At 42.5% G+C, this 13782-nt stretch overlaps 2 protein-coding genes across 3 annotated transcripts in view; one reads left to right on the top strand and one right to left on the bottom strand.

The window, feature by feature from the left end:
* Positions 1–3517, top strand: part of pkd1a (polycystic kidney disease 1a) — a 68599-nt gene extending 65082 nt beyond the window's left edge. The window contains exon 47 of the mRNA XM_060860937.1: positions 2–3517. Within this exon, the coding sequence (XP_060716920.1) occupies positions 2–1186 (1185 nt within the window). The 3' untranslated portion in view covers positions 1187–3517. The remainder of the gene's footprint in view (position 1) is intronic.
* Positions 3518–5737: 2220 nt separating this feature from the next.
* The window catches only part of tsc2 (TSC complex subunit 2), a 36031-nt gene continuing 27986 nt past the window's right edge, over positions 5738–13782 (bottom strand). For both annotated transcript variants that reach the window (XM_060860165.1, XM_060860166.1), the window contains 9 exons: positions 12260–12819; positions 9853–9931; positions 9677–9763; positions 9183–9375; positions 8593–8732; positions 8225–8303; positions 7141–7232; positions 6690–6788; positions 5738–6612 (listed from right to left, as the gene is read on the bottom strand). In XM_060860165.1, coding sequence (XP_060716148.1) covers positions 6442–6612; positions 6690–6788; positions 7141–7232; positions 8225–8303; positions 8593–8732; positions 9183–9375; positions 9677–9763; positions 9853–9931; positions 12260–12819 — 1500 coding nt within the window. In that variant the 3' untranslated portion in view covers positions 5738–6441. The remainder of the gene's footprint in view (positions 6613–6689; positions 6789–7140; positions 7233–8224; positions 8304–8592; positions 8733–9182; positions 9376–9676; positions 9764–9852; positions 9932–12259; positions 12820–13782) is intronic.

Below are 13782 nucleotides of genomic sequence, written 5' to 3'. Positions count from 1 at the left end.
GTTCCGTCACAAGGTGCGTTTTGAAGGTATGGAACTCCCACCATCCCGATCTTCATCTACCAGTGACTGCAAATCCCTTTGTCTCCCTCCTCTTGATGGCCCTGAAGCTCCCCCGTCTCCTGACAGTGTCGACTGTGGTTCAGAGGCTTCTTGGCATCCTATGTCCAGCAGCCCTTGCAGCATAGCTGAGACTCCAGGCCTTGGGTTAGGTCTGACATTAAGCTTGGGGGTGGTATCAGGTGGTCAACCCTGGAGAGAACGAGCAGAAACTGAGGCCACACTTCGAAGGGTTTTGCCGGCCTTCGACGCATTGCTGCTGCAGCTGGACAGGGTCAACCAGGCCACAGAGGAATTGTATCACACTGAATGCCGGATGGAAAAAGTTCAGAGAAAGGGTCAGAAAAGAAGCCGTGGAGTAGGCTGCAGTGGTGGTCAGGACTCTGCGGGACAGAGGAGCCACAATGGGTCACACAGGCCGTCCCACTCAGGAGAGAATTGTCCCATCAAGGTAGAGCAGGATGTAAACTTGGACAAGACTCTTTCCAAGAGTAAGAAAAGTACTCACAAAACTGACAGAGGAACTCGCAAGAAAGCGAACAGCACACACCACACAGAGGACTTGTTACCAAAGGGGTCAAGTGTTCAAAAAACAGAACCATCTAGAAAAGTGGAAGCACAAGTCAGTAAGACAGAAACAAATCCTCCCAAGGTGGATTCAAGTCCCATCAAGGTAGAGGAAAGTGTTGTTAAGATAGAAGCAAGTGCAAATGTGGTGGATGTAAGTGCAGGTTTGGTGGAAGAAACGTCCCACAAGACTGCCAAAAGTTCTCATAAGACTGCCTCAAGCCGGAAGAAGGTTAATCCAATCATTTCAAGAGATGCTGAGACTGTTGGCTGTGCCAGCAAACCAGTTCTTTCTCAAACACAGACCCCCACTCCTATCACTGCCCCATCCACTGACCCTTCTACAGCCCCAAGTTCTGCTATAACAAGCCCAGTCCCGATCCCCCGAGCCCTTGAGTGGAACCCACCAAGTTATACCGAAGACCTCCCATCCAGCCTTTTCCAACATCCAGCGCACACCACCACAATGCCCACACGCAAACGTAAGCACAAACCCCCACCTCTGAAAAACAAAATCCATCCCAACATAGACAGGCCTATCTCAGGACATTCCAAACCTTAATGACCAGAGGTTTCCACTCGCTGGTCTTTTTGAAAGAAGACTTCGATTGATGTCAGGTAAAGAGAGAATAAATGGTGGCTATTCTATAATTTAGGGGTCGATGGTTATCCGTTATGGAAAGAGAGGGACTCTGTGACAGCAGGTTTTGTTGCCAGTCCCTCAAAAAAAAAAAAAAAAAGCAGAAAAAAAGAGCAGCTTAAATGGGGTAAGAAGAGAATTTGAAATGTGTCAACTTTTAATTTTTCCCAGGGCAGTGCAGTTTGGCCAAGTCAAAATGGAACAGATTTAGCATGCATTAGAGCTTTAAGGTGCTGGTTGCCTTTTAGATTTTGCCTCAGAAGTCCCCACCCTTCCTTCGCCTTGAATGACCTCAACCAGCCCATGGCCCCGGTGGTCATGAAGGGCTGATTTGACAAGAGCACCGCTTGTGCTGTCATAGAAACAAACTCGCAGGGAGCGATGTAGTGCAAGTCTGTCGCAAAATGGCGGACACGTAGTAAGTTTTCGAGTTATGTTTGGTGCCTTGTATTATATATAAATAATGTTTTGTATAAGTAATGTTCGAGTTATAATTTTTGATGTATCAAAGAAGGAAGCTACACACACATGCACATACTAACATATCAGCATTAAGCACATAGAGCTATGCTTGCAGGTACGTATGCATTAATGCACCTCCTTTATTATACACCATGCAAGTCAGTCACAGGCAAACGGTATTAAATCAGATTTTTCTTTCTTGAACTCAAGCGTACGTCTATACACGTTGTGAGGCTGATAGTATACTAGCAAACCTTGCTATTAAAAACAAAAAAGCTCGATTTTAAATAGAACGAGCAATCGGAAGGAACTCTAAAGGAAAGATGAAAAATTGAGCATGAGAAAGAATACAAGCGAATATAAAACATACAGAGTGGAAAGGAACGAAAGACTGAAGATTGTTTTGGGTTTTTAGAAGAAGTGCAAATACAAGAAAAAGAGAAAGATGAGAATAAGACGGAATAAAAGAGGATAAAAAACTTTCAACGTCCTTCACAGTGTAAATAGCGAGAACACACAAGAGACACGCTAACGTGTTATTAATCGTATTTGTTACCGATGTGCTTTTTGTTCGTTGCTGTTTTATCGAATGCTTTTGAACATTGTTTTTAATTTTATTTAAAAAGCACTTTGTATTGATGTACGTACGTGATTTGCATCTTGAATGTGAGCATGTTTTTTTTTTTTAAGTAAATAAGCTTGGTACGATATCCAATAAGATCGCTTCAACAACATTAACCTACGTAGTGACATGCTTGCTTCTCATTTAAGTGTCCAGAGATTTATTTTGATTAAATAAAGAAAAAACGTAGCCAAAAACCTAAAAGTACTTTTAAACATAGCACTTTATTTCAAATCGAAGGTCTTTGATGCTACGCCGTAACACCGTAACCCCCACCCCCCATCCCCCATCCCCGTAAACCGTCCAAGTTATTTTACATCAGGAAGCAGGTCTGCTTGTTGTTCTTGCTGTGTTTTCTAGAACGTTCTAAAATTTACCCAGAAACCTGTTGTTTACCATGGTGATGCTCAGGGAACCTTTAAACAACCCAAACCAGTATAATGCTCAGTTTTTTTTTATTTTTTATTTATTTTTATTTTTTTGATGTTCTTGTTTGTCTCCTATTGGGCATGTGGAGGATTATTATAAAAAGTTTTTTGGCTGAAATTCTTAAAGCCGTAAGTGCTTTTGTTTTCTTTTTTTGGACAGTTTAAAATTAGATGCCACTTATTTCATGCTTTTCTCTTCCTTCTGGTCTCTGGACAGTGTGTTTGTACATAATAATATGCCCTGATGTAAATACTGATTAAAGAAACCTCCATCCTTATTTTCTTTTTTTTTTAAATAAATAAATAAATAAAATAAATTTAAAAAAATCACCTAAAACCTGCACTGATGTTTTCTTTTTACCTGATGGATTACAGTAATGCTTTTATTTCCCCTCCACTTTGGTTTCATGGGCCAAGTCACTCTGATGAAATATACTGTATATTATTTTTTTAATTTTTTTTACAGCTTCATCTTCTTAAAGGTAGTAAAATTATCTGGTGCTTTATAGTTTGGAGTAGTAAATATTTAAGATTAAAAATGGTTTCCATTTACATGTTTGAAGTGCCAAAGTCATTTTTGTACGTGTGTGTGTGTGTGTGTGTGTTAAATGAATTTTGCTCATGGCAACACTTGTGGCTGTTTTTGTTTTTATTGTATCATGCAGTTGTATCCTGTCTGTAGCACTTCGGCTAAAATGCTTTTGCACTTGACAAAGTCAAATAAAGAGATTGACAGCTCAACTTGGTCCTTTATTATTTTTAAATCCTTTCTCTGGATGTAAAAAAAATGTTAACAGAGTAAACCGAGCGTGTTTTATGTCTCAAACGGTAGCTTTTTGTCAGTAAATACGACTTTTAATTCGTTTACGACGTGTGTCGAGCTTTTTATCCGTCTATGGTTGCATTTAATGCTGTGGGACATCTGTTAAAACGAGTCAGTTCCTCACCTCCTTATTATAGCTATAAACCGCAGTTTCCTCTTCATACCATGTGGTCATCTCCATCTCCAGAAGTTGTTTGCTGGAGATCGTAACTTTTTTTTGTCGTCATGAGCTCATGCTCTCGTGTACAAAGTCATTAGAACTAGCATTATATCGCTGTAGAAAATGGGACACCATCATATTTTGGGGTCAGACTGATTCTACAGTAATCACATCCTATTTACAAATCCAAAATTAGAGCAACACACACTGACCTCAAAGCTCTGATCACACCTCACACGGTAAATTTCCGGAAACTTTCCACGTGAACTTAATCTGGGGAATTTTGGATATATTCCAAATTGGAAACTTTACAGGAATTTATGGGAATTTACGGGAATATAGGGAAATGTATATAAACTATATCATATACAAACAAACATTTTGTTTGGTCATAAGCAGACATGCATGTAAGGTAATACTACTTTTAAAAATCACATCTTGACTTAATTGAGTAACACAAAAGCATAAAAAACTTTATTATGCTTGTAATAAACATAATAAACTTAATAATTGTAATAAACATATTTCCCTGATTGCTGTAAAATGAAAGCATCTGTGCACGTGGTAACACTCCTAATTTACTGCTTATTAAGAGTTAGTAAGGTAGTTATTAAATTTAGGTATTGGGTACAACTAAGAATGTAGAATAAGGTAATGCAGAATAAGGCATTAATATGAGCTTACTAAGTACTAATAAATAGCCAATATTCTATTAATATTCATGCTAATAAGCAGCTAGTTAAATGACCCTAAAATAAAGTGTTACTGTGCATGTTATGGAAGAACACAAGTAAATGCTGGGGGTTTGGCCTCGATGGCCCTCCAGTAAGCAGTGTGCTGTGTGCGAGTGACCGAGGAACGCAGGGAACAAATTCAACTTAAATTGCATTAAATCTTGTTGTTTTAAACAAAATTATGCTGCAAGATTTTTTAACTACATTTAAGTTCTTTATTATTGGCAACTCTGCATATTTTTTTTAAATTCCCAGTTTATTCCCATATATTCCTGTTAATTCCCATGGAAAGTTTCCAGCCTTGAAAATTCCCAGAATTTTGCAGCCCTAGTCACACTGCACCATGCTCGAGGACGGTCCTCACTGATCTCCTCATCTCTCAGGGTACAAGGAAGACCTGTATCAAGGCTCTTACTGTAGCTGTCTGGCTTTAGGTTGTGGAATGAACTTCCCCTAGATGTCTGAACAGCTGAATTACTGAGTTTTCACACAACATGAAAACTCTGATTCCTGAAGTACTTAAACTAGCGTTTAATAAAAAAATAAATTAAATAAAAACCCTCTTCTCTTCTTGCTGCATTTCCTTCCAACAGATTTTTAGACTGATGGTATTTTGAGTCCATGACCTAGTGAACCAGTACGGATATATTCATTGATAGAAACCTCAAAATGGTCTTTAAATGTAATCAGGAATTCGTCCAACGCTGACAAACATATAGCTACGAAGCTGTACTTTAATTTTCCCCAAAGTTCCCCTTCAGCTCTAGAAAGCTGAAATCCGTACAGTGCCCCGAGCTCAGGATCGACTCCAGGACCTTGGAGCCATGAAGCAGCATCTCCATCGGTTAAGACGTCGGACTACTGATCAGAGGGTTATGAGTTCGAATCCCAGGACAACCTATCAGCCACACCGGGGCCCTTGAGAAAGGCCCTTAACCTCAGATTATTCAGTTTCTGAGCTAAAAAGAGGTCAAATACGTAATTATTAAAAGGAAATAAAAGGATGTAGAGCTTAAACATGCATACATACAAAATAAAATCATGATATGAAGATAAGCTCAATCTGGACAGCGAGCGAATCTGCTTCCTTCATGAATTTTAGCAAACCCTTACTATGTACTTAGTCTTTCTTCAAATCGGCATATTTATAAAACAAAAAGTCCTTGTGTCGCAATATATTTTTATTCAACACAAACCCATTTGTGTTCTCACACACACACACCACTAAAGAAATAAATAGAATGTTTATCATTGATTTTCATTTTTAATATCAGCTCTACGTGCAGGTGATTAGTGTCTGGAGTAAAGTTCAGCACTGACATCATTCAGTCTTTTATTCAGAGTCTTTCTCTTTAATACACTGAGGTTCATGGAGAAGACACGGAGATCTCCATGCTGAGCACACGCACACTCGTTCGCACACACACTTCATACGAACCTGTGGACCCACAAACACCAGGCATCTGTTATTACAGCAGTACAAAGCAGAAGCTCTGAACTTCACACCTTTTTGTTTTTTATCATCAATCTCGTTGAGTCCACGTGGGTTTGAGAAAGCAGGAAAAAGGCTAAAACGTGCAGGAAAAGAGCTGGAAATCGCTGAAATTACCACCTAACAGTGTGTTGTAAAAAAAATAAAATAAAACAAATACTGTGATAAAAATATTGCGAATGTGGATTACGGTAAGTTGTGAAGCAGCGAGACACCAGAACAAAGTGAAACGGTGAGCGTGTGGACGTGCAGGTGCTCAGAACAAGCAGATTGTTTTTACTCAACGTTAAAATATCCCCAAAGTTACATAAATCAAATCGTTATCCCTACAGGGGAGCGTCTACAACAAATTACTCCCGGTGGATGAAATGTAAAAATTTCATAATTAGAAATGATGATTTAAAAATAATACTAATCTGAGTCTGGGCTTCGAGGGAAAAGGTGGAAAGTTCGAGCCTAAACAAAATCGGTGAAGTCGTCGACCGTCGAAACCAGACGCTTCCTCTGGCCGCAGTCTGTGTTGGGGGCGGAGCCTGAGGGCTGGTGGGAGGGTTTGTTCTGCATGGGGGCGTGGCTCTGCGTGAGCGAGATTCCGGGTGTGGGCCGGGACTGGATCTCCTCTTGAGCCTGAAATCAGTTGAATCGATTTGCACAAATTCTTTACCTTCGATATGCGTTAAAGAAAGCGGAATCGAGGGTCGTACCCGAATTCTGATCCTCTTGATGTGCCGGAGTCTCGCCAGCCATTTCGAAGCGTAGGCGTCAGACGGATTCGCTCTGTACTGGTGCACCAGTGACGCCATCTACCAGTGAGAAGGAAACAAACAACCGACCGACTTGACGTCTGCTTCGTCTGGAGTCGTCAAAACACTAATCTTACGCTAAATCACTCGACAGCCATGCGCTAGCGAGCTAATCTGTGTCTTTTGTCATTAGCTAGCTTTATGTTTAGCATATAACTTTTCCAGTTTCCTAGCAACCATGATCAAGCAAACAGCGGGAACGACTGGATCCGGCGGGCGAGCATGAAAACTAATTAGTAATTATACATACGAGTGTGTGGGATATAAAGTGTCTGTTGTTAGAATGAACTAAACAGGAATTCTATTATAAAACAAACACTTTTAAAAATGCTGGACTGAAGGTAGAACTCACGTTAGCGTGCAGAGCCATCTGTCTCACCAGCAGAGGAAGGTTCTGGTCCGATACGATCTTCGCCACTGTGGTGTCCACCAAACCCTCCAGGTCTGATGGGTAAAGAAGAGGAGGAGAAGGAGGAAGATGGAGAAGTGACACAGACACACAGATGTTATAAGAAGCAGAACTGAATCTGCACTTTGTTTATTGGACACTGGACCAGTACCGAAGGTTCCGGTTGTGTCCGTGTTGGAGTGGGCGGGGCTATACTAGATCTATGCAGCTAGATCACACCACAGAAGACTAACACACAAACACAATAAAACAAAGATACTGATTTACTGCAGCAGAAACATTTTAGTTTCTTTTTCATTACATTTTGTTTAATACACAAAGTTTTTAATAATCATTTATCCAGTTGTTAGAATGTTCCAAATATATATTTTTTTTAATTTGTGGGTTTTTTATTTTAATTCACTAATTTATTTGTTTATGTTAAACATAACCCTGTTGCTGAATCTCTCTCGCGCCCCTCCCCCGTCTCTCGCGTCCCTCCCCCGTCTCTCGCGCCCCTCGCCCGTCTCTCGCGCCCCTCGCCCGTCTCTCGCGCCCCTCGCCCGTCTCTCGCGCCCCTCGCCCGTCTCTCGCGCCCCTCGCCCGTCTCTCGCGCCCCTCCCCCGTCTCTCGCGCCCCTCCCCCGTCTCTCGCGCCCCTCCCCTGTCTCTCGCGCCCCTCCCCTGTCTCTCGCGCCCCTCCCTCTCCTGCTGTCTGATATGAAACATTAACTAAAAGCCTTTGTTCAGTTACTTCTTGTTTTCACAACTGCTCTCTTTTTTTTTCTGCACACTCGGAACAAATTAAGCAGCACCGAGAGCTAAACAAACCCCATAAATAACTGACTGCTCCTGAATAATTATGTTTCATTTCACGGAATAAAGGAAAAAAAAAAAAATATGGAAAATTTATAAATCGACTAAAAGGTATATAAATTGGTCCTCGCATGCTGTAATTTGAGCCATTTTGCTGAACAGAAGAACAAATGGTCGTCTACGGCCTCCTTTATTCTCCCTAAAGCCGGATGTGTGTGTGTGGATGTACTCACCTCTACGACACTGCAGCGTGACCAGGTTACTCTCGTAGTCCAGAGGCTTTATGACCACCTCCACAAAGTTAAACTGGCCCTGGAACAAACACATACACATCAGACTTACATCTGATCCGGTATCTGTGTCACGTTAACAGATCAGATGTTTGATGTTCAGTAGCGGAGTTGAGTTCTGGATCCTCGCTGGTCATCAGGTGTGATTCATTTTCCAGTGCAGAAATGAGTCTCCAGTGTCAGAGCGTTCATTACAACAAGAACGGAATGATTTTATTTATTTATTTATCTATCTATTTATCACAGGCTCGAGTGTCAGGAGTGTGTGTGAGGGTGTGAGTGTGTGTGAGAAAGAGAGAGACAGCACTCACCTTAATGGTACCCAGTTTGTATTCCTCACCCGAGTCGTTGTAAACCACCACCACAAAGTCGTTCCCGATGTGGCGTTTCTTGTTGCAGCAGCTCTTATCGCTCTCTCTGTTGGGCATCAGCGTGGCAATGTGAAAAATGGCTGAAGGAGAGAAACACACACACACACACACACACACACACACACCCTTAGCAAATACCACACACCGGGCGCGCTCTCACGCGCACACACACCGGACACTCTCTCACGTGCGCACACACCGGACACTCTCTCACGCGCACACATACCGGACACTCTCTCACGCGCGCACACACCGGACGCTCTCTCACACGCACACACACCGGACGCTCTCTCACGCGCACACACACACACCGGACGCTCTCTCACGCGCACACACACACACCGGACGCTCTCTCACGCGCACACACACACACCGGACGCTCTCTCACGCGCACACACACCGGGCGCTCTCTCACGCGCACACACACCGGGCGCTCTCTCACGCACACACACCGGGCGCTCTCTCACGCTCACACACCCCGGGCGCTCTCTCACGCTCACACACCCCGGGCGCTCTCACGCATGCACAACCTTGCATGATGTCATCGTGCCAGCAGTAGGTGAACTCTCCATCATCTGCGTAGCGTCCGTGATCCAGTCCTCCCAGGAAGATCTGGTCCGGGTCGCAGTCCTTCAGGTGGATGAGTTTCCCGAGGCCAGTCAGGAACCGAGCGTAACGGTTCGACCCGTACTCGTTCGACAGGATCGCCACCTCATTATTCGCCTAGAACGGAACGAAAAAATTTCCCATAGCCATATTCCTATTTATTTATGACCTTTATGAAGTGTTTATTCCTGCTGTGATGCACCACGTCACATTTGAAGGCAAATAACTACATTCTGTTTCGGTCATTAAGACCTTCAAATCATTTTAACTGCCTCATTTTTTTACTTTATTAATTAAAAGCGTTCCTTTTAAGCGGTGCTACAAGATCTACGTTATGTTCACGGTAGCTGAGCTGCTCCAAAAATGACGTCCATCTCATCACGATCAACAGAATATTGTGTGTGGGTTGTGTTCGTACCTGTCCAGGTCCCACGAACACCACTCCTATCTTATGAGTGTCGTACGGCGGCATCTGATCCAGCACTTTAACTGCTCGATCGATTAGCTGTCAATGAAGAAGCTTTTGTTAACCTCGAACACATACGTTTGTGTGTCGGATATTTATAAAAAAAAAATGAAATAAAAAGGGCTGACCTCTGATTTGGGCAGGAGGAGGGGCTTGTTGGACTCGTTACCAAAAAAGGGCGAATGGTAAAGCTGTAGGAAGACAAAACTGGAGAGACAGATAGGAAACAGGAAGAGCTTAAAAATAAGTCACATCAAGATCAAGACTAATATTACACAGGATACGGCGTCGTCCTGTAAACGTCCAACCTGAGCGATGTACAAATGAGTAAAACCTTTTTTTCCCCCCAATAAATGCTGCTTGTCCTTCTTTTAATATTTGACCTAATATGCAGCAATCAAGTGCCCCTTTTCCACCAAAAAGAACCGGGTGCTGGTTCAGAGCAACGTTAGCGCAGCAGCGACAAACACAAACACATCAACAATGGAGGATGTTGCTTTACTGTTAATGCTCATGGCTTTGTGAACCTACATTAACACCCAAACGTGACGAATCCAACGTGTACGTGCAGCTCCATGTAATCTGTATAAAAGGAGGTTGTAATGGAGAAAGTACATAACGTTATTTTATCATTAACACAGAAAAAAGTTAGCCTTAGCATGTAGCTACTTACTATCATGTGTGCTGATAATGTATCATATCACAGTAAAGTAAAAGTGTATTAAACATTAGTATACTTAAGGTACATTATCAAATGCGCTAATGGTAGCCCCGCCCACAGCCCCGCCCACAGCCCCTAACACAAGTTCTTAAGTGTAGACCAGCAACGTTTTGGTGCTACTTAAGAACCACTTTTCCTGGTTCAGAGCCGGTGCTTTGGCGGTCGAAAAAGAAAGAACTGGTTCTAAATTAGGCTCCGAACCTGCACTCAAACTGCCTCGGTGGAAAAGGGGCAAGGAAGGAATTTTTCAAGAGTTAAACATTGGGGAGCAGTGAACAAAAACATGAAATTTCTGTAAAATGTAAAGAGTCACAAAGAACCGTGTTGCTAAATCAAACACTCTGTCAGAGGAGAACGTTTAAACTGTGGAACGTTCAAAGTATCAGAATTTAGCTCTGGAAATCTTTTGGAAACCTAACCTGGGTTGATTGCTGACCTCACGTCATTACCGTGCTAGCTTATTACAGCACGCGTGTTAGTCGACACCAAGCTAATTCCGGTCTCGATCGTACAACCCTCGAGTTATCTTGCAACATCGAGCGTAATTACAGAGCGGACGTCTGGTTCAACTCCGTAACAGAGCCGAGCAAATCCTTAAGACTTTAGCAGCATGGAAAGTTTTGCTTGGCAGACAGAGAGTCCACTCGAGTGACAAGTCCAATATTACCGTTATGGGCTTTAATCAGCAGCTGCTCAGAGTAAATCCTGCTTCACTGAATTTATTCCGGCTTCGTATCGAGGTCAAGTAGATTCGATCCCATTCTTTCATCCAACAAACTCTAATGTTCAGCTAGAAAAACAGCCGTTGTTTGAAGTAAAGAGGTTTATTTTCGCTACGGCGTACGTCAAACCCGCGATCTCGACATCGCCGCTGCGGGATTTTATTAAGAAGGACGACAAACAGGCGGCGGATTCGACTCGTACATTAATATCGCGCCTCTGCTCTGTTCAGAACGATTTAGAAGACGTGGGGCAGGAATATAAAGGAGGATTTAGAGCAGACTTTTCATGAAGGTAATGCTGACGGATGAGGGTAATTCCAGAAAATCTGTTTAGCAGAAAAAGGCTTTGTGATGTCGGAGAACAGGGTGATAAACCTCGGTGAAGAGGATAAAACTAAAGCCTTCTGGCTGGACCATTTGCATCTTTGTGATAGGATAAAATACTGAATTAAATTTTGCTAAATATCATCAACAGAACAATGCAGCGTTAACCAGAGCTGCTTGTTTGGGGTTTTATTTTATTCAGATTACAATTTTAAATTGTTTACAAATCAGAGATCCGGTTCATTTTCCACCAAATTGAGACATGATAACAGGGAGAACGTTAAATAGACCGGAACATAATTTAGCAACAACATGAAGTAGTTTGTTTGATTGGTTCAGTAGATGGGATGTTATTTATGGAAAGAAAAATGATTCGTCATTAGCATGAAGGCAACGAGGGAGGAATCCATATTTCCGGATTGACAAAACGACGATGGAACGAAACCCGGTCTGAGGACAGCGCGATCTCCAGCACACGGAAGCCAATTTCATTTTCTCTGTATGCTTTGGAGAACTTAAAATGTTTAAATCTCAAAATAAACACTCTATTGCTCACGTTTTCTCTTGGTGTGTAACCAAGTATTGTTATTTCATGTGTGTTCCAAAACTATATATACATATATATATAAAATATATACATTTTCTAGTGTAGTGAGACGATGTTCAGGTTCAATTTTGGGTCAAACAGAAAGATATCATCATTAACATCCAACTGAATTTGATTTCAGAGCTGCATTTCATCCAAAACACTCTACAAGTCTGTTTTACCTTGGGCTCAGCCCGGAGCTCTTCTCAGAATTAGACATGCCTGCTCGGTTGTGGTAGGACTCGCGGTCAGACTTCCTCTCTCTCCGTGATGAGGGAGCAGAAACAGAGATGGTGTGCCCGCGAGGCCGATGTCCACTAGGTGACAGGGAGCCTGGCTGGGCGCTCGGGAACTCCAGCTTCATCTTGGAGGTGGAAGATGATGTGGATACGCTGGCACCCAGGCTCTGAGGTCCTGCTGAACCGACACTCTCTCCCTCTCCTAGGGTTTCTCTTTCAGATAAACCCTGACCTTGCATATTTTTTCCTTCAACCAGGCTCCTAGACCAGGGTAGATCTCCTGCTCCAACCGCAGAGCCTGTGGCTCTTGCAAAGGCCTCAGGCAGGGTCTGGAGCTCTGGAGAGGAGCTGGACTTGTTCAGAGTCTGCGAGTGGGAAAAGGGCAAGTCCGAGTCTGGAGCTCCGGGAGTGGAGAAGGTCAACGGGGGCTGGTCAATCGGGATGCCTCCCTCACTCACCTCCTCGAGGGTCGACTTGTCATCCTGACTGGAGGTTGAGGAGGACTGCAGAAAATAACGGGGAACGAGAAAGTTCTTAGCGGGTTCTTATTGACTTTCATTTAGAGATAATTCTTTTGTTTGCGGTGAAAGTAAATGTATTAATCTTTCCGAATCACAATGTTTAATGGTTGCAGGAGGTAGGAGTTACTTCTGTGGTAGTACGGCATAGCAAACCCCATAAAGACTTTATAAATTGAAGTTGACTGGAGTGTAATGCGTCTAAAATCAGACTGAAATGAGATTTAGCTCAGTTTTCCATCTATTCCCTCGTTTACTCCCGGCGTCTCATATCCGAGATCTGCTTTATTGGTTATATCGTGTAAATCATCTTGACATTTGCTGATCAACATCTTCCAATCTCTTACGTCGTTCCTCGTTTCTATTTGGCCGCATCAAAGACGATTCTACAGCAAAGCAATTTAAAAAAATAATAATGATAAAAAAAAAAAAATTTTCATTCAATTTATTCAAAGTCAGTTCTTACTCCGTTATCTAAGTCTTCATCTGTCGGCCAATAGCTTTATGTGCCAATAGCACATAAAGCCGCCCTCTTCCTCAGTTTGAATTGTTGCTCGTGTAATTACACTTAAACACTACATTGAGATTTGAACTCGCAACCTATAGATTACTGAGCGAACGCCTCGACAGCTGCACCACTCTTGAACCCTTCGGCTAAAGTTTGAATAGGTTTTGATGCAGTGAACCTTTAGAACATGACAAATGTTTCGTTTAATGTAATGCGTCAAGCATGATTTGGGAATGAAAGTTGTCTAGCGGTAGTTGGCACTTAAATCGATGGCGTTGGAGCTCAGATTTCTCACTGCAGAGATCATCCTGGAAGGTTGCAGTAAATATCATTGACAATGATAGACAGGGTTTATTTGAAATACTATTCAGGTTGTCGGAGACACAAATAACATGTGTCTGATCTTTGTCTGCCGTGTTGTCTGATGGTTCTGACGGTGC

Source organism: Tachysurus vachellii, chromosome 24, assembly GCF_030014155.1.
Source record: "Tachysurus vachellii isolate PV-2020 chromosome 24, HZAU_Pvac_v1, whole genome shotgun sequence".
NCBI lineage: Eukaryota > Metazoa > Chordata > Actinopteri > Siluriformes > Bagridae > Tachysurus > Tachysurus vachellii.
This window is presented reverse-complemented; position numbering and strand designations above follow the sequence as displayed.